The 20,813-nt window shown below is 38.3% G+C and overlaps 1 protein-coding gene across 1 annotated transcript in view; it reads left to right on the top strand.

The window, feature by feature from the left end:
- Positions 1 to 9,106: 9,106 nt before the first annotated feature.
- The window catches only part of LOC103806462 (adenylate cyclase type 1-like), a gene marked incomplete at its 5' end in the record, with an annotated part of 42,989 nt that continues 31,282 nt past the window's right edge, over positions 9,107 to 20,813 (top strand). Inside the window, one exon of the mRNA XM_009079154.1 lies at positions 9,107 to 9,256. Within this exon, the coding sequence (XP_009077402.1) occupies positions 9,107 to 9,256 (150 nt within the window). The remainder of the gene's footprint in view (positions 9,257 to 20,813) is intronic.

The following is a 20,813-nucleotide window of genomic DNA, read 5'->3' as shown; positions in this document are numbered from 1 at the left end:
CGTGTTTCAGTTCCACTTTTTTTTTTTTCATTATTTTCTTCTTTCTTTTTTTATTTTCTCATTACTCCCATTTATTCCTCCTCTTCCAAAAACATTCTTGATTTAGGCCCTGGTATTTCTTACCACTCCTCCTGGTTTAGGAGTTAGTACTTTCATTTTTTTCTGTCGTTCAACTCAGTGTTTTTAAATTATTGGCATTCACAATATTGTGACTTTTTTCTAAGATTCTTTTTTTTTGCATTGAAATGGCATTACATTAAAACAGAACCACAAAATCTACATACAACAGAGAATATAATGCAAGAAGTTCTTAGCCTTGTGCCCTCGCAGTATGTCATTAAAAGCATTCTGTTGCTCACAAAACTCACATATTGTTGTTTCTCAGGTCTGGAATCAGTCTGGAATACTACCCAAATTCTGAACCATTTTTTAGTACACTCAAACTGGTTTTGATCATTAGCACATAGAGATTTCTACAATAAACTTGATTTTTATGATCGCTAACTAAAAATTATTAGGATTTGGTCCTTTGATCTTAAATCTTTAGAATTTCTTTCCCTTCTCTTCAAATATTTGACTAATGAATTCAATTGTTAAATAGAATCATTAAACAGAGATATATTCACTTGTTTTCCTGATGAATCTGTCACATACAGATGTGACTAGAATATGTTTTTAAATCTTCCATCAATTTCTTGTTTGGTCAGTGCTTAGTGACATACTTTATAGCTGGTTTCTCATTGCAAAAATCATTTTCAAAGTTGAAAAAGAAAATTTCTAGCATTCTCCATCTCTTCTTAAGTTGCTTCTTTACAACAGTATTAAAGCTCTAAAATGCCAACACTTGACAAAAGTTACCGTAGCTTAAATGACCCTGCAGAGTGAAAATCTTATTATCTGTAGAGACAGCTCTTGCAAGTTGTAAAGCACAAGAGGAGAAGAGTAACCAGGCTCTGTGTAATAGCACATGGTTTCCTCAAGGCAAACACTTTCATCTTTTCAGGACAATTGACCAGAAGTGACATCATTCACCAACTGCTTCAAATGTCTGCATGGAGATGAAAAAACAGTGATACAAGAGGACATTTATCAGGTCTAGCTGGCAATCTTTCTGGTGCATGGGGAAACTGTCTGAGATCAGTCTAATGCAGTTATACTTTCACTTAGCAGTTCACAGTCAGCCAGGACAGCATATACACTTTTTCTTCTCTTTATCTCTGCCTGCCTTCATTCGTCTGGAAAGGGAACAGGTGTTTCAGCAGTGAGGGAGAACCAAGGCCTTGCAGTTCAGTCATTCAATTGAATTTGAAGGTGATTTGTTAGAAGACTTCTTTATACTTCTGGACATTTTTGGGATTTTTTTTTTTGGTGACATAAAAAAAATATCAGATTCTATGCTTGATACGAGAAATGTGTACCTGGCACTGCTTGGGTCACCAAAAATGACTTGAATTTGTTGTGTAGGATCTAAAGCAATGCATTTCAGCATGATTTCCTGAGCATGCGTTCATTACAATATAATATTGGGACAGCCACTTGAGTTTAACCTGTGTTTATTTTCTCATCTACAATATGTCTTTGATTATACCTAACTGACATGTACTGATGTGCAAACCTGTTTGTGTCCATGACTGTCTCCCAGTCCTCAAAAAAGTGCCGTGGAGCAAAATTCAAAAAAGACGTGTAGAGATTTTAAGGATAGGTGTTGCAATTTCCTAGGTTTTATGCACCCATCCTTCCAGGAGTAAAATTCAAGATTGTAGAGATTTTAAGGATAGGTGTTGCATTTCCTACGTTTTATGCACCCGTCCTTCCAGGAGTAAAATTCAAGTCCTCTTTGGAAATAGCTCGTGTACAGCACAGGAGAGCACCATTTCAGTATCAAATACATGGTGCAGTGTCTGTGCAGCATGTATAATAAGCACGGGGGATGGTACTTCATGCCCAGCAGCACAGTTCCTAGGCTTGACAAGACCAAGCTTGAACCACTGGAGAACAGAGCTCAGACTTGGAAAACCCATGTTTTTGCCACCAGCTCTTTTACTGACTGTCAGAACAAGCCCTCTGCCCCAGCACTGGTTATTGGCAAGGCTTTGTAGAACGCTTTTGAGTTTTTACAGAAAACACTTCAACAGCTGAATTAAAGCTGCCAAGTGAGGACCTGAGTGAAAAGCTGGAAGTGCATTCCAGCTGCCAGAATGGGCAGGAGCTCAACACATAGCTGTCCCTCTTCAGAAAGCCAGGTCCCATAAGAGGGACATTGTGGAGTGCGTTTTATGTGTATAATCAGATCATGCTGCAGGAGCATGAGGCGACAGCGAGTACACTCCAACAGTGGCACACAGTGGCCTGCGCAGGGAGCGTGGCTGGGAGCCTGGGAAGGAGGCTGTCCCACTCAGACTGATCATCTTCCTCCTGGGTTGTCACAGGAGCAATCTGAAAATGTCTGCCCTTGCTGAACTGAAGCTATGGCCTCATTTTGCATCTCAGTACTCTAAGAGCTGTGCTTTAGATAAGAAATGCTTCCTGTCTGCAGCAGCCAGGCACCAGACTGAGGCCACTGTATGCTGTTTCTCACCCATACACACCACTCAAATGAAGAAAAATTGCTCTGAAGATCTGAAGGTCCAGTCACCTAGCAACTATGGTTGCTACCGTAGGTTGCAACCAAAAGGTTTCAAACTAGTTTGGATTTTGTATCTCCACAATCTTTATGTATTTAGTTACTGAAGCTTAAAACAAAAAATAAATGTGCAGATCGATTCTTGTGGGGGAACAAGTACTGGAAAGGAATCACGTGTTTCATACAGCAAATGCAAACAAATTTTGGACAACAGATTACTGTACTATGCTCTAATTGCACAACAAAGCATTACACCACCTAATAGGAAAAGGGGAGAAAGCTGCAAAATTCTGGTTGATACAGAATGTCTTCAGGGGCTGATCACCTGGACTCTGTCAAGTAAACAGCATGCATAAATAAATAAAAATATGTTCCCAATTTCTACAAAAATTATTTCAAATTACTTTGGCAACATATTCCAAGTATTTTGTGATAGATAGCATCTACTCATAATGCTTGGGAACAACTACCACGTCCAAAAAATGTCCAAGCCATAACAGCCCATCCCCACTTCTGTAGTGTACAGAAATGTGCACCAGTACACTTACAGTACACAGGAGAACTGAGGGCTTATTTGTGCTATGCTGGCTTAAAATACCCTGTAAAAGAGTGGAACAGCTAAATCAGGAAAGAAGTATAAAGTAACATTTGCTTGCCTCTTATCAGCAGTGAAAGAATTGTAGGATGTGATGTGTAAGTCATTAGCAAGAACATTTTGACTTTTTTCTGGGTAGCTCATTGTGTCAGCTTTCCATGGGTGGAAGTGACTGTGACCTTATTATTGCATTTAAGGAATGTGTTGTGCTGTGAACCTGTTGCACACTCTGGAGTGCGATAGCACAATATAACAGCAAGAGAAAGCTACGGCTGAGATATCCTATCTCTCTTATCTTATCTGAGGGGTATTTGTAGCCTTTCATATAGTAAAAAACCATGGAGATCAGCCAGTTCTCTTGTCTACCCAGACTTCAACATGGATGACTGGGAAATTATTTTTGCTTCACGTGTGATAGTCTTCAGACATTCTCTTCTGAATAACTTCAGTAGTAGCCCCAGCACCTCTGTGGGCTCTGGAAAGAGTTTGCTGCCTTATGTAGATGTAGCCTTCAGTTATCTCTCTGTAAGGTCTAGTTTGATATATGGGAAGATTGATGATACTAACTTCAACTGGGCTTATGGATATAAATATGAGACCAGGAGAAATAATTGATACTGTTCACATGCTGTCAATAACCAACTCACAGGTGTGTATCAATAGGTACCCATTATGTATAAAAGCAGGCATTAGATGGAGGCAAATCATAGGATTTTTTTTTTTTTTTCTGTTTCTAAACTGCAACTGCCCATTGTTATGCTTGGCAAGTTTCAAACATTACTGTTGCAGTTTTGTCCACCGGTTGTAATAGAATACTGCGGTGTGTTTCACATTTTCCCCAAAAAGTGCAGCTTTTTTGAAGTTGAAGGCATTCATTATTTGGAAGGGTTGGAAGTGATCGAGAAGTTATGCATAAAGTTATTTGGGCCTGTATTTTCCATCCAGTCCTTAATTTCTTTTTTTTTCCCTAGAATGTCATATATCAGTGCTCTGTTATAAATAATCTGTCTTTTGTATGATATTTTTCCTATTCCTTAAAAGCGTTTTTCATTTAAAAAACCCCAGATAAAAACAAAAGTTATTATGCATAAGTGCTTATTTTCTGTCTTTCTAGCAAATAAACAACAACAACAAAAATAAAATCCAGAGGTCTTGGTACATCAAAATAAAGATTTAAAATTATTTGCTAATGTGAAAGGTAAAAATGACAGAATTGTGAGTTTCTTTTAAAATTCGCTGAGAAAGGCAGAACAATTCAGGATCTTAAAAATAGGAGCCTGAAATCAATGTCATAGATTTGTGTCACACACCTGAGTGAGAGTATTGATGAGGAGAAAGCTGACACAGTGCAACTTCAGCAACACAAATACTTGGTATCTTATGTAAATGTAGATACCTTTATCACAATACTTTTAAGCTGCAGTACTACATAAGGTTTATGATTCAAAATTTATGATTTAATCAGCTTTACTTCTGATATTCTATCATAATTCTCTGCTACTTAATCTCAGAGGTAAATGATTTGGACACCAGATAAACAGCCAACAGTCTATCATGTGAGAAAAGGTGAACTAACTGTTCTCCCAGAGTATGTTTCACAGTTAAAATGATGTGTTCTTTGGAGAAAGATGCAACAGATGAACTTCTTAATACTGACGAGCTTGATGGCTCTCGATGACTTCTTTTGTAGTGGGCATTTTTTTAGAAAGGTATATGGCATGTATTTTTAACAGTGGTTGTTAATTATGTCTTTTACTTTGGTCAAACAGGTATGCCAACAGAGAGGGAGACAGTAGATTTTTGCAGCGGCACATTGTGTCTGTGCACTTCAGAAAAACTGGCTGTGGTTAGTGGACCTTGCAACCTAGATACTGTAAAAGTCTCTCTTCACTTGTATTTTTGTAGACACCCCAGTGCTACTGTCTCTTCCTCAACAGGGATATCTGCTCTCATTACCACTGAAATAACCACTCACTAATCCCCTCTTAGAGTATGCTGCAGATTCAGGAGGGGTGCAAATGTATGCAGAAATCACAGTGAATAGCACAGCAGAACAGTATTTCCTTAGTGTATGGTATAAAACAGGACAAAAACTTAACAAAAATAAAAGAGGGATGCTTATTCAAATTGAGAACATGTTTATTTGGAGAAAAACTGTTGGAGCTGCTTCCTCTGGTAGGAGGGTGTGTTTTTTGGGACCCTGTCAGCAACTAAAGAGAAGTTTTCTGCTCCTGTGTTACACCACTTCAGCAATCAGAGGGAGCAGGTGTAGTAATTAAGTATACTCAAAAGATTTCAAAGTGAGTTGATTAAGTGAATTACTAAACTTACAAAACCATGTCACAATCAAGAGTCATTTGTGCATTCTTGTCTATACAGTCTCCATAACAGGAGAAACTATTTTAGTTTAGGCGCTTGTTCGTGGTACCAACAATTTTCATAAAGAGCCTAGTCTTGCCTTGCACTTCAAGATTTTTCACAGTGGAAACACTGACTCATTTTGGTAAGCTGTTTGCGACTTTTTCCGGAGAGACATCCAATAGACATTCATATTTTAAAATAATGCATTTCATTTCCATATCTCAGAGTATTTTGACAGAATGAGTAAATGTTACATTGTCTGCATAACAGGAACAATGGTGGCACAGAAACTTGCACTAAACAGTTAACAGAAAACTGTAAGTAGAATTCAGACCCATTAGATGTCTTATCAGGTATCTGAGGGTTAAGACATACAAGAATTGCATTTATCTTGGTTTCTTTCTGCAAGTTTTAACTTTCATCTGGAAATGCTGACCATATTTCCTACATATTCCACTCTGCTTCATGGGTTGTCATGAAAACTTACACTTCTGAGAATAAACTGAATATTGACATTAGCCACTAAATCCTGGATGTGATAACTATTGAAATCACTTCTCAATCCTATTCACACCACAAATCCACTTTTTAGTACAGCACAATGAATTTTTGTGAGACTTTGGAAATTTTCTTCACTGATAGTTTATATTTCTCATTTAGTCTACTTCAATTGGGCAATATCCATCTGTATGAATACCACTTTGTAAAAAGTCTTTGAGTGATCCAGGAGTCGTTTACAACTTTGTGAAATAGCCAGATTTTTCTAAGACAATTTTGTGATAGAAACAGAAAGCTACTCCCTAATGAAAACCAGCTTCAGGTTTGAACCAACTACTATACAACTGTTTACCTGACAGCAGAATTAGTCTGCTGAGTAAGCAGAGTCCTCTCACAAAGCAAATAATAATACATAAAAGAATTTTTTGCCATTTGTTTGATAAAAAGCAAGTACATCCATGCACACATGAGGATTCTTGCTTTGAAAGAAAAAGAAGTGGAGAATAAATCCTGCCTGGAGTAAAGGAAGAAGTTTCAAGACATTCCTCAAATTTTCTCTCGACTAATCCTAAGGGAGACTCAAGAAGTGGAAGATGAATCTGGGGAATAAAAAGGAGATCTATAACTAAACTCCTCAAGCCCTGTGTGTGCATGTGCATGTTGCATGTGTCTTACCTCTAGAATTATTGCCTTACTCCTTAATGGGTGTTGCTGTCTTGCACAGTTTGAGTTCCTTTCTTAAGTAAGCTGAGGCCCAAAAAAGTCAATGGAGAAAAACCCAGGAGAAACAGACATTTGGTTGAAATACCTGATGGAGCTCCCAGTCCCTCTTCACTGATGAGGCAGCTCACAAGAATTAGCGTTCTGTGTTGGAAATCTGCCTTTGCTATTATCCTTACACAAGGAACTATGCCAGAATTCATCTAGTGACAGAGAGTGTAACCTACTAAGGACTAGAGAAACTTCAAACTCCTGGTGTTCGTACTGAAGTGCAGCAGATAGGCAGAATGCACAATGCAAGATTCAGTGACAAAAATAAATTGAATAAAATAATTTTAGAAACAGGCTCTCATGACCCTGATGCCCTTTTTTATATTCTGCCTCACCTGTAATTTCATGGATTGAGAGGTTAACATTGTTTGAAAGTTTGTGGCATAAAATTGTCTCTTAATTGCTCTGTGTTGCATTAAGTAAATTGTTTCTGTGGTTGTTCTGTGAATGGAAGGTGATGGTGAAACCCGAAGAGCACTCTTTTTGATACAGAGCACTAGTATAGTAAATAATGTAGGAATGACAACATTCATTTCCTTGATATTTCAGCAGTTCTGAACGATTCAGTACATCTTCAAAATTCCTTAGTTTTAACAGCAAGTCTTGCAGTCTTCCCTGAAATGATGGCACATAATGTGTGAAAGTTATATATGTGTATGTATGTGTGTATAGAGGTACATATTTACATATTAAAATGAAAGGGACTGGAAAATGGCACACATTTGAGAAACCTAGGCAGAAAGAGCAGTATGTAGTTTGCAATTGGGGGGCAGATAGTAATTAAGTAGAAAACAGGTTGTGGAAGGAAGGAACTCTTACCTCAGGAGACATTCTGCCCTACTTTCTTTCCTCACATTTTGAAATCTATGAATCTTTTACTTGCTTTATCACTTTCCTGATTCCCTGCAGGCCAGAACTGACAGCTAAGCCTCTGTTTTATCTTAAACTGTTCAAAGCATGTTGGAAAATGACTTACCCTGCTGCATCTGAAAGTGGCAGGAACCCACTTACTGGTTACCCCTAGTCCAAGTGATCACTATTTGCTTGAATAAAATTGTAATGATAGATCCAGAACAGCTAGTAGATTGTTACAATATGTGGTCTTTTACTGCTTCCTGTTGAAAACCATAAATTGAGTTGACTTTTTTTTTATTGCCTTTGGAAGTAATTATTTATGCCTTGAGCCACTCTGATATCAGTGCATAAAGATAGTAATAGCTTCTCACCCTGTGTTGTTAACAGCTGTTCTGTATATGGACAGGGTCAAGCAGTTGCACTGCCTATAACTGTCAAGCCATTCAAGAATTTACTGGTATTTCTACAGTCATTTCGTATTAGTAGGATTTAACTTGTGATGAAAACTGATGCACCTCAAACAGTTCTCTATGATCAAGGAAAATAAAGCAAATAGGAATTGCAGACTGCTTATGCTCAGCCTGTATCATGAAATAATATGGTCATGTACTGCGTGCGTGTACAAACCACTGTTGAGTGATTTAGGTTAGTTAAGTAATTTTATCACATATTGTAAAAACATTAAAAAACCCCTGAAGGCCAGTTGAGTCATTTATGTGTCCTTCATAAAAGCACTGTTCATAGAAGTAGCTCCATAGTAATTCATTGTCCCTGCTTAAAGCATTGTGATTAGGCTTTGCTTGTGCCAAGGGCCAGAGATTCAGCACCTTCTGAGAGGTCTGCTGCATCAACAATATTTTGGATGATTTCTCAAAAAATACAGTATGGTTGCTAACAGTACAGACAGGGGAAGAGAAGCAGACTCTCCAAGTACAACCTATGCATTATGAAAGCTTGGGGTACCTAAACACACATTTTGATTGTCACAGGTTTGTCAGTGCCTTGCTTCTCAACCATAAAAAAAGGGACAGTAATATCCTTATTTTATGAAGGCATGGGAAAATAATTTTGGTTTTCTGAGTATATTGAACAAATACTAATAATACCGCTCACCTTATTAGATGGACAGATCTGCTGATGGCCTGATCAAAGAAATTATGATCAATTAAGATGATAAGCTACAGATCATCATAAGACAAATTAATTTCAGCAGATGTGAAATTCTATGCTACTTGTGGTAGCTGCTGTATTGTTTCAATGCAGGAAGGGGTGTCAGTGACATGGCTAGCAACGCACAATTTTCAAACAGTTTTTTGTTTGTTTGCTTTTTTTTTAATATTTTGCTGAGTAGAAATGTAAAATAAATTTTAAAATATTCATTTATTTTTCTTTCTTTCTTACAGCTTGTGGCCAATGCAATCCTTTTTGTCAGTGTAAATTTGTATGGGGTCTTTGTGAGGATTTTGACAGAAAGGGCTCAGAGGAAGGCATTCCTTCAGGCCAGGAACTGCATTGAGGACAGGCTGAGGCTGGAGGATGAAAATGAAAAACAGGTCAGTTTCTAAGCCTTATTTCTTTTTTCTCTGTTTCTCCTGAGATGACTGTAGTTATGTGAACCACAGGTTAGGACATTGATGCTGAGTGTATGCTAGGGCGTATGTGTGTTTCCATTGTGAAGGAAAAGTGCTGCCTTCCCCCACCTGTATCAGCTCTTCCTTTCAGTGCATGCACACTCTTCACTCTTCATCTGCAGGACCTGCAGAAGGTGCAGGCTGACCCCACAGCTGCTGTCAGCTCTGGTGCCAGAGGGGATGTATTTTAGGGCTGAGTCAAAGCTAACATACTATTGTAATCTAAGATTATGGTTATTTATGTGCATGGATGTTATTGGGTGGGTGTTAGATATGCTGTAAATACTTTTCTTCTGGCTGTGTGTGCTACAAACTTTTTTCATTCATGACACCTATAAAAAAAAAGTCAACATTTTGGGGACAAGGAGTTGCACTGATAACTGAATAATTGATAACAATATATATACTATATTCTAGTATAGCTAATAGCAAGAATAACTATGATAACAATCTATGTCTTTTCTCAAAAATCACTTTAGTAATTTGATGGTTTATTTCACACAATTTTATTAATCAGCCTGCCAAGCAGATTTGGAAACAATGAGAGAAAAATGCTGTATTGTGGAGCTTGCTGTTGTTACTCAGAGTTCTGAAGCTTAAATCTACTATGATTTGTTGGTCTGTAGGGTTTGGACTAGATTTTTCTTTCTGTGTAGGTGATAATAAAGGGTCACGCTGGAATACAGAGATTGACCTCTGTGTTACTTATGCCAATAAAGCACTTAAGGGATATTCAAACCTTGTAATATAGGATGTCAGCGTCCTCAAAGCTTGTGTGCCTCACACACTTGTACTGCACTTCTCTAGTAAGTCTTTTCCTATGTGTGGAATAATGCTGGTTCTTAAGTACTTTCTGTTATGAATTGGGTGAATGCGTTTTTATGACCTGAACATACTCTCTAATAAGTAGATGTCTCTTTGAACAACTGCATATCTTTGCTAGCTGTGTAAAAATGGTATTAGGATCAAAGCCTTTATGTTTAATTCTGGCCTTTTGTAATACAAAGCTGCAGATTTTTTAAAGACATAAATGTGCCATAAGTGAATTTTCATGGGATTTAGACAAGCCTGCCATTTGTGCCTTTGAAAACTCATTTTTGGGATCCAATGTGAAAATAAAATTGATTTTTGTGTTTCTCTTGTTGGAACATTAGCAACGTGTCCTATTTTATATTTTATCCATGCATATAGATACACAAGAAAGCAAGAATATTACACATAAGTACCATTATTGTTGATAGTAGACCTAGATAATAGTGCAAATGTTTTTCCAATGCAGTGTACAGGTCAGGGAGGAAAATACACTTTGCTTCTACACTGGTGAAATTAGCTTTGTGTGACACAGTGTAAGACCAAATACAGTAGTGAAATATGCTAATTAGCTTCAAAAGTACCATCAAAATACTTTCTGTGGCTGCTCTCACACTACATTAGCATACCTCTAAAACCAGGATGAGAATTGACACGATTACAGGCTACCAAATTATTCTTCAATTGCTGTGGCATACGTAGCCTGAATTTCCAGCTGGCAACACTCAAGAGTATTTGAGAGGAAAAGATATGCCACTGACCTAGTTCAGTTTTAGTGATCATGCCTGTATTTTTTGTTCTCTGAAGTACCAACACTACGAGTTAAAAAGGATGAACTGTTTTCATCAGACTTTCTTGTCTTATTCAAATGCTCTGTCCTAAATACCATAGCATTTTAACACTGGGAATTGTAATCCAAAATGCTAAAACCTTTCCCTGGTATTTCTGTGCAAGTCTCAAATTGGAAAGGGAAGAACATGCTCTTGGCTTTTGAACATACCCATCTTTGTGGAGTTAAGTTGTTGACTGTGTGAGACAGATACCACAGCTGAAACTGTGAGATTTCTTCCTCTGTGCCCTACTTACAGTGATTCTCCTCATGGGATTCATTTGTAGTAATAGTCCCACATGATAATTTCGAAAAATCTATTTTTAGGAGCAAGAGCAAATATCTCATATTGTAGCGTTTTTAGACTCATGCAGGAGTTTGCAAGTAGGCTTTGAAAGTGTTGCTGGGGAGAAGGGGAGTGGACAGACACTGTTTTTTTAAAATTCACTGTAATGCTCACCCTGTTGTCTGTTCTCTGCTATCACAACAAATAACTGGCCTTGATGGTGGCATCATCCATTTGTTATGTTGCTGAATATTAGACTGCAATTCCAGAAGAGAAGGCCAAGAACCAAGTAAGTTTTAGATTATGAGCAAATAATTACAATAATTCACTTGAGGTAAGCTGCTTCTCTTGTTGTCTATAAATCTCAGCCAGACCATCCTCTGCAGAACAAGTAGTTAAGAATAAATATTGTGAAGTGGGTCCTGTTCCCAGGAGCTGCCCTTGTTTTGCTCCTGCTCAGTCAGAGCACCACTCCCACTGCACCATTTCTGTGCCCACTTCCCTTAATTCCAGATCATCCTTTACCCATACAGCAAGCAAGGCATCCAGCTCCCTGCAGGACTTCCCATGTTAGATGTCCCAGCTGATCCTTCAGGCAGTGCTTCATGTCTTCTCAAGGAAGCAAGAATGGAGCAAGTAGGGATGTGAAATGAGGGATGCATTCAGATAGAGAGAGAAGTAGTCTGTGACTGACTGAGGATTCTTGCCATCTGACTCAGAGGGGAAACCAGTAAGGAAGTTGTGGCTCACCATGTCAGTGTAATGGCTCCTGAAATGGAGCTCTGCTCAAAGGAGGTTACACCACTGTAGTTCTGAGATCATCTTAACTTGAAAAGCAACTGGATTACTGTCTTTGAAGACCTCTACACTCCCATTTCCCCAGTGTCTCTTTCAGCATGTGCATAGTTTTGTTGCCCCCACAGTTTTGTGGTGCTGAATTTCACTCTAATTTTGTACTAATTAATACTCTAATTATGCACTGTGTGAAACAGAACTTCCTTTTATTTGTCATAGACTTGTTGTCTGATGACTTGATTAGGTGATCTCCCGCTCTTGTTTTGTGATATGAGTAATCATCCTACAGTAATATCTTCCATGCCACTCAAAACACTGTAGACTTGTAACCCTTCTCATTTCTCTTTCCAAGCTGAAGAACTGTAGCCTCTTTGGTCTCCTGATATATGGAAGCTATTTCCTATGCCAATCTTGCCAACTTTATAATGAATGTTACCTACTCCTTGCCCTGACAATAAGAATATTTTTATGCATATTATTGCATTGAATTTGAGGATAAAGCATATAATTTTCATCAGTGAATGCATACTTGCAGCAGCACAGGCTGATGTGAAAGGTGCCTGTTGTTTCCATATAGTAAGGCTGGAAAAATATTTGGCTTCATGCAAACCTTCAAAGCCCACAAAACCAGCTTAGATGTCTTCACTGGTCATTTAATTGCATTAAGTATATGCAAATATGTTTGCAAAATAAAGGCTGTCTTTCAAGCCACTTTTTAGATCTTTCCTTCCCTCCTAAATGTCCCTTTTGTAATTGCTCACAATTAGAAATGATGGTGGAAAATCAACTGGAGAATAGCATAGTCTTCAGAAATGGAGGATTGACTGTCTTGAAAACCAATTGTGAAATGACATTTACTTTTTCAAACCATTGGGACTGGAGAATGTAATTATTAGTGGTACCTATCTTTCATTAAATAGTTGTGTCCTCCACTACAAATGACGAGGAGTTAGGAAGCACTGGTCTGAGACAGCCAGCTCTGTGTCTAGCTTCAGGACCAGAAGCCTGCCACTACAGCCAGTCTAATCAGCTTTGCTGGGAGGGAGGATTGTTCAATACCATGCTACTGTGGTAATGCTAGCTCTGGGAGACAGACTAGCACCTTGCTGTTGCTCTGCAGTGCTTCTGTACATGTTCACCACATCATGTGCAGCTAGCTAAATTTTCTTTATGCAATGCTGAATTGTGTGTGCAAGTGTCTGCATGTGTATGTGTCTGCATTCCAAGTGTCTTCTGTATTTTAGGGCAATGTCCTTAATGTTGCATGTAGTAACTGGGTCACCACTGAGTCAGAGATTTGATTAGTAACTATTCATAGAAGTGGAAAGGGTGTCAGCAAAAGATACCACAAGTCTCAGTGCAGAATACTTTGCTGCTTAGGGTGTCTTGGGTTCAAATTCCCTGCTGGGTTCAAATCCCCTTTCAAAACAATTTAATCTAGACATTTTTTTTTTATACATATGTACTACCTCCTATACTTTTGGGTAAAAGGATGACACCTACAGCAACCCTCCAGTGGCTTTGTCAGTTATGTTTAATTTCAAGAACTTATGAAAACGGGAAAAGTAACATTATGTTGGAATAAAGCAAACCATGTTGAACTTTTGTTTTGGTAGTGGATAACAGTTTAGTTGTTTTTTATTTCTTTCCAATTCAGCAACCAAACTGAGGAATTAGTTATTTGCACAGCCTCAGGCAGAACTAATTTCTAGGGTGCCTGACAACATGCTTGTCAATGCATAATCAGATTCTCCTCATGTTTCCCATACTTTTTATTCTCAGAATCTTGCATCTTTGTTTATAATTGCAGTGCAGAAGAAAACATGAAATTTATTGTTAAAACACAGGTCTTGTCCCATAACCATTCTTACTGGCTCTGTGCATCTGCAAATCACCCTGCAGCAAACATTTCATCTGGATCATGTGTGGACACAAAAGCATTCTCTTGTGAAATTATCTGGTGTGCAACAGGGAGATGATCTTGATTCTACACAAGTTGCAGGATGAGAGATGATACCTTATCCTCTGGAAAAGCTAGCCAGTATGAAAAATATAGGTAGACTAATTTTAGCTGACAGGGTGAGCCTCTACCACATTAGCACTGTGTTCTATGTTCCAGGGCAGCACAGAATTGGATTTATTTTGTCATCAAACCACAACTTTATGTAGGAAAGTCCATGTTCAAAAATCTATTTGTTCTTTACTAGGATCAGGGTAAAAAGAAAATAAGTGTTGCAATTTCAGGCTCTCAGTTTGAACTGCTGGACTTCAGGCCCACTTGTGCAGTTTGGCCACCAGTGCCTCTTACTCAAATAGCAGCAGTAGCAGAGATGGGAACTTGTCCTGCTGTCTGCTTCATTTACCTCCAATCCTGCAATAGTCATGCACATGTCTGTCCTTTATAGAGCAAATAATAAATCTGAGGGCTACTCAGGTGAAATGCTGACCTACAGGTGAAAGGCTTCAGTTTCAACCTGAAGCCATTAGGAGCTGTTTGTAACCCCTTGCAAGGCAATGTATAACAAACAAATAAATGTGATCTAATTTTACAGCTCTATTGCACCTCTTTTTTATGCAGAGTAAACATCTCATCTGAATGCAGTTAATGCAAGAAGTTGCATGGTTTGATATACCACCAGGATTCCTCTTACCCAAGTTTGACCATGTAAAATGAGGCTTCTAAACTAACCTTTAACCTTCAGGCAGTAATCCTTAGTAGTGAGAGACACATCCAAGTGTCGTTCAGCCCTTCTATCCTGAACACCTTGCTGAACATGAGATGAGGTTTTTCCCTAGGCGTGGTTACAGGAAGATGCCTAAGCTTAGGGCTACACAGCTGAATAAGAGAGAGAGGTTCAGGTTGGACATCAGGTTCTTCGCAGAAAAGGTTGTCAAGCATTGGGCTGCCCAACCCAAGGAGGTGTTCAGGAAATGACTGGAAGTGGCACCTAGTGCCATGGTCTAGTTGACAAGGTGGAGATGGTCAAAGGTTAGACTCAATGATCTTGGAGGTCTTTTCCAGCCTAAAGGATTCTGTGATAAAAGATAATTTTTAAATACTGATTATGTAGTTCTAAAGCCTGTTAAAACTTTGGCTGTTAGGAGTTTTGAAATAAATAATGGGAAATTTTGAATCTGTTCTCATTCAAAGAACTGTCAATTAAATATGCTGGTGTTTGTGAACATTTCAGGGTTTTTCTACTTGCATTGGTGTATTTTTCATTAGAGAGAATGGAAGCGGAGGGACAAACAGGATCACACAAGAATGTCATAAGATGATTAAAAATATACAGCCATACAATCTTCAGCAGATAACACCATGGATAACAGTTGCTAAGACAAATTATCATAGGTAAGCACACTGGCTATATAGTGCATCAGATCCTTAAATTAAATGGTAAGACAAATATTTAAAAGCAGTTTCTTATGGCTGATTTCTAAATTTAGAGCAATATCCGCTGATTTCTAAATTTAGAGCAATATCCATGACAATAGTGTGTGTGGACACTAATGCAGGATGCCACAGTATGAAGTAAAGCAACATCAGGAGTGAATTCTGATGTTCAGCAGCAAAAATTCATAGAGCACTTTAAAATGTTATTAGAAAAGTTTCTCTTGCATGTATTTTAATTGTTGTCCACAGAATTGTTTTCACTTCTACAAGACTCTTAACTGTAACAAAAAGCTAGCTAATTCTTTACCAGAAGCTTGACACAACTTTTCATGTGCCAGTCTTCAAATGCAGGGTGATTCCACCACGGATGAGTTTCTCTGACACATAGGTGTTTCACATCACAGCAGCTGGCATTGCCACATGTACAGTTTGCCAAATGGTTCCTGAACTGCTATGTTACTGCTTAAGCACAGATTATCTCCATGAACAGGATACTGAGCTGGGCACTTTACTTTTGTTCCAGTGTGTGACAGTATTAACTCTTTGCACACACATAGTCTTATGGATTTGTTGCCCATTTCTTCTGGTCAGCCTTCTCTGAAGGAAAAGAGCTAGTGTACATCACATTAACAGCCAAATAAATACATTTTAAGGTAATTTTTTTGTCAGGTTTGCCATTCTAGAGTGAACTTTTGTCTGTCACACAATTAAAATATTTTCTAAGGTTTCTGTTCCCCATTGCCTCTTCAATAGAAACATATTTCATTCGGAGTTTTGCTTCCCTTCAGGCATATTTGATTAGGAATTTCCCAGTTTGACAAGGAAATAATGAACTAAATCTGAATCACACTTGCTATTTTAAGAGGGTGAATACACTCATTGCTTCCTTAGCATGTTAATGATTTGTCCTTGTTTTTCCTCTTTGGAAGGCAATGAGATTTTCTGCTGATGGGTTAGGCTCACTTCCTGCTCTGTGAAGACAAAACAAGAACAAGTAGCAAAGGATGAAGGCTTTCAGATTTTTCCAATCTAGGACAGAAAATGTCTTGATTTTTCAAAGTATTATTTCTTAGTCTTTGGAGATTCTTATATCTATTCCATATTACTGTTTTGGGCTGAGATTTGCTTTCCTATTGCTATACTAAAGGCATCTAGTTTTGAAAAATGAAATGCTGACTGGTTACGACTTAATATGTCTCAGGTTCTACAATTATTGCTTTTGACTTCAGGTTCCTGCTTTTTTAAAATTCTTAGTCTGCTTACACCCACTAGTGAGCTCAGTTTCTGCCACTAGCAATCACAAAGTGTATCTTTACTGAAGAGTGAAGAATTCATGCTTGTTCCACCACTGGCAAAGATCTGTAATAAGAAAGAGCATGTACTGATATTGAGTGACTACTGCAACTCTAAATGTATGCTGTATCAGACAATAGCAGTGGTGTGAAACACTGGTACTAGTGCAGCACTGTGTCCTTAATGTTCTGCTGTTTCTTCCTCTGTTCTGGAACCTCAGCTGCAGAGTGTGTTTGCTACAGCAGCAAGGAAAGAGGACTGGAGATGTCTGTGACCTTTCTCCCCCTGCTCCCCTATGTTGGCTTCATTTCTCAACAAGGTGCCAGAGGAGACCACAAAGATTTGCCATGTATCTTTATGGAGTTGGTGGAGATATGTGGATTTTGGATAAGGAGTGTGGTGAGGGAGAATGTCATATCTCATGGATCAGAGAAAAATCAGGGAGTGCCACAGTTCCAGTCCTGGTTCGAGCTGTAAGATGTAACATGTTCTTCAAGCAAAATCCCACTAGTTGTGTACTGGAGGATTAGTGAGGGCAGAAGAGGGGGCTATGTCTATCTTGCTGAAACTTGAGCTCTGTGACTTTCACTTCCTGAGGAATACATACTTGCCTAGTTGGGGTATTCAGTGTTATATTGGTGGAACAAACCAGACATGGCTGTGGACTGGAAAGAGGTACTCTTGTAACTGTACAGGAAAAAGTAAACCAGGGGTAAGCCAGTGAAAGTCTGTCTGCTCTTCCATTTACCCTGGCAGGGTGTAGCATCAGTAAACAGCTGCTTGTGATTCCATCTTCCTAGCATCTTCAGAAGAAGAGAGATAAAAAGCCAGGATTGTTGTCCCAGTTGTGTTAATGGTGGAACAGGGGACTCTGTGTGGCACTTCAGCCTCTAACAAACATAGCTCTCAGATTTCTCTTTTGCAGGCCTGCATTAGCACTTCTGTGTTCCCTCTGATCATGTCATTGGTGGATGATTGGTGCCCTTTCTGATAAATGTTAAGACCCTTCCTTATTTGAATCAGAAAAGCCTTTGTATGAATAAATATTTTTTTTTCAAAAAATTGTGCTTGAAGTGTGCCTTTTTGGCTTCAATATACTCAAAATACCTATGCATACAGTCAGTGCTACCATGAGGGGATCTTTTCACTGCAAAATGAAACCTAACCTTCCTGACTCTGCAAGACAAGAGGCAAAATGGTGTTTTTCCACATAGGAAGATTCAGAACAGTATGCTGAGTAGCTGTTCTGTGCCAAACAAAGTTTCATCTTCATTGATATACCCTAAAGAACTTGCTTATTAAAATCCTACTGCAGCATGATAGATAGAAACAAGGACATTTATTAAACTAACACTGCTGGAGTTGAGAAATACCTGTCCCTAGCAATGTACTGTTGGAATGCTGTTCCTTCTTCCCTGCCAAGTACAAGGAGGGTTTCAAGTTATCTGCTCTAGAGAATGGTCTGATTATATCTGTATGGCAAATAAGGCACTGTTTGATTGTGAGAATTTAGCTACTTCTCACTCAAGTTTGCTTTCAGTAGGAAGGTTTCCTTTAACTGAAATAAGTATCATCTTTTTCCTGTCAAGTTTATGTGATGCTTTTGTGGATACATTGGATACCAATTAGGTTTCAGAGGGAGTGAATACTAAGGATATAAGGTGAAAGTAAAAAGATTAATGGCAGGTTGGATGCTGCTGTCATTTATTCATTGCCAGTTTATATATGGTGTCAACTCTGTTAGCTTGCCTTTCTGATGATTAATCTTTACTGATATATTTCTAGAGCATTCTGATTTAATAGATACGAGGATAACTAGGAAGACAGGCTATGCTTTTTTTACTTCTAGTTTCCTTGTTTATCCTCATAGCCTTTCTCTGCTCTTGTTCCTGTTTGAACAAGATTGCTGGAGCTGATCTCAAGTTATCCTACTATCAGTCTTCCAGTCCTTTCAGGAATCACACTTGCCTTTTTAGTGTAGTGTCACATAAATAATTAATAGATGTTCTGTGATCAGAGGGCATCTGGGGCTTTTTTACATGCAGAGATTTCCAACTGATTTAGCTCATGTGTTTTTGTGGATGGTACCTAAAAGGCACAATGTACTGCTGAGTTTTTCTCTCTTATCATTCTGCTTCTTGAATGCTGTCTTGTGAACTTTGTACATTCAAGCAGTTTTTGGTCTCTTTATGCCCACTCTCCAGTTCAATGCTTCTGCACTCCATGCTACCCATTGCCCTCTGTTTTAGCCAAGTCTTCACACTCCCTTAATTCTTTCACAAGGCTTTACCATTTCCATTGTAATGAATAACATTCCATGTGGAAACTATCAATGCCTCATTAAACACTATTCTGTTGATACATCTTGACTTTCCTTTGTTTAAACAAAAATAATCACTTAACTGTAGAAAGATGTCAAAATTGGTCTGGTACAGATCTATTCATCCTGAATCCATCTTGCAGTTCATGCATAGTATATGGATCATCTGCCATAACTGTGTTGTTAGCCATCCTCTTGCTACTGAAAATCTGTGCATTAGATGGCATCTATATGGATGGTGGTTGATGATTATAATTGTAGGAATGATTTGTTGATAAATACAATTTTTCAAGAAATCTCAGGAACGTTCTGAAACATTGCCACCTTGTGGCTTTTGAAAGATCACTATCTTTAACAGTCCTGTTTCATGTACTTAGTTGGAAGAAAGGGCACAGCATAGTTGAATTTAAAATAATTTGCTAATGAAATCTGCTGTCTTTTTTTTCCAGCTTGAAGGAAGTATAAATGAATCGTAGTAGTTTTACACAAAGTTGTTTTTCTATGCATTGCACTAGGCTTCTTTTCTGTCTTCTTTTTTTCTTTTTTTCCTTACAGGGAATTAAAATGGCTCTGCAGTGTAATATAGGGATGACAGAGATTATAAACCCACTAAGCAGTAGCTTTTAAAATTATGCAAAATTGAGCTTATCATGGTCTAATTAGGTAGCAGGTAGTAATATTTCAGAGGTACTTTGGAGTCCCCACTGACTAAGTAGAAGCGGAATCTCAAAATTATATAGATGAGTTGATTTTGAAACAGCTTTATTAATGTTTTATGTGAATGTCTGATGCTTGTCTTCTCTGGGGGAAAAAAAAAGCTCTTTAAATATGGTGGCACTTTCCATTTAAGTAACAAAAGAAGATCTGTAATAGACGGTAAAAATTGGTGGGTTAGATTTCATGTTTTGCGTTGCAAAAAATCTTATCGAGTAGATAATAATTGATCCTTTCTTTTGTGAGTTACTTTTCCTATTTGTCATCATTGTTGGACTATTACTATAACAAACAAAAATATTAGTATTTTATCAGCCAACAAATATGTCAAACCTCATTTTGTTGCATATTTACTTTTTTCTTTCTTCCTTTGAAAGATCTCTGTGAACATGCAAAAAAGCAGGGTACCTTGGGCATGCAGTCAGTCTATCCCAAATAATGTGATACAGTGCCAGGGAGTGCAAGATAAGGATCAGGATCTGGAGTGCCATCCAGAGTCACTGCTTTCCTCAGCATGAGATTGGGAACCTCCAAATGCCATTTTGACAGAGCTCTCTGCCAAGCCAGGTGTAGGGCCCAGGCTCCTGATGGGTGAGGGCAGCAGTGCCAGCAGGTTGGCTGGAAGCAGCAGTTCAGGAGGAACCTAATGAAGCTGCCTGAACGAGATGGAGTTGTCTCCATTACAGCCCTGTTCTCATGAAATTGCAAAACATGCAAAACAGTACATTTTTCTGCATGGCCCTTCTGCAGATCCAAACTGTAACCTCTTTCTCCAAATGAATTCCACTAGATATGCATATACAGTAGCATGAGAGGACAAGTAGCAATGAGATTCAAAGAACCAGAGAAACATGAGACCCTGCAGCTCTGAGGCAATGCTACAGTTCCCTTGGTTGCTTCTCTTCTGTATCTCAGAAAAAATGACAACCGTTTCCTTTGATAAAATAGTCTGCACTGACTATAAATAATATTTCCATTTTGTTTTCTTTATATCTTGCATGATAAACTACAGGAATGCAATTTAGCATGGGGAAGCAC

Source organism: Acanthisitta chloris, unplaced genomic scaffold (genome assembly GCF_000695815.1).
Source record: "Acanthisitta chloris isolate BGI_N310 unplaced genomic scaffold, ASM69581v1 scaffold747, whole genome shotgun sequence".
Classification (NCBI taxonomy): domain Eukaryota; kingdom Metazoa; phylum Chordata; class Aves; order Passeriformes; family Acanthisittidae; genus Acanthisitta; species Acanthisitta chloris.
The sequence above is the reverse complement of the archived record's forward strand: the minus strand, read 5'-3'. Positions and strand labels throughout refer to the sequence as shown.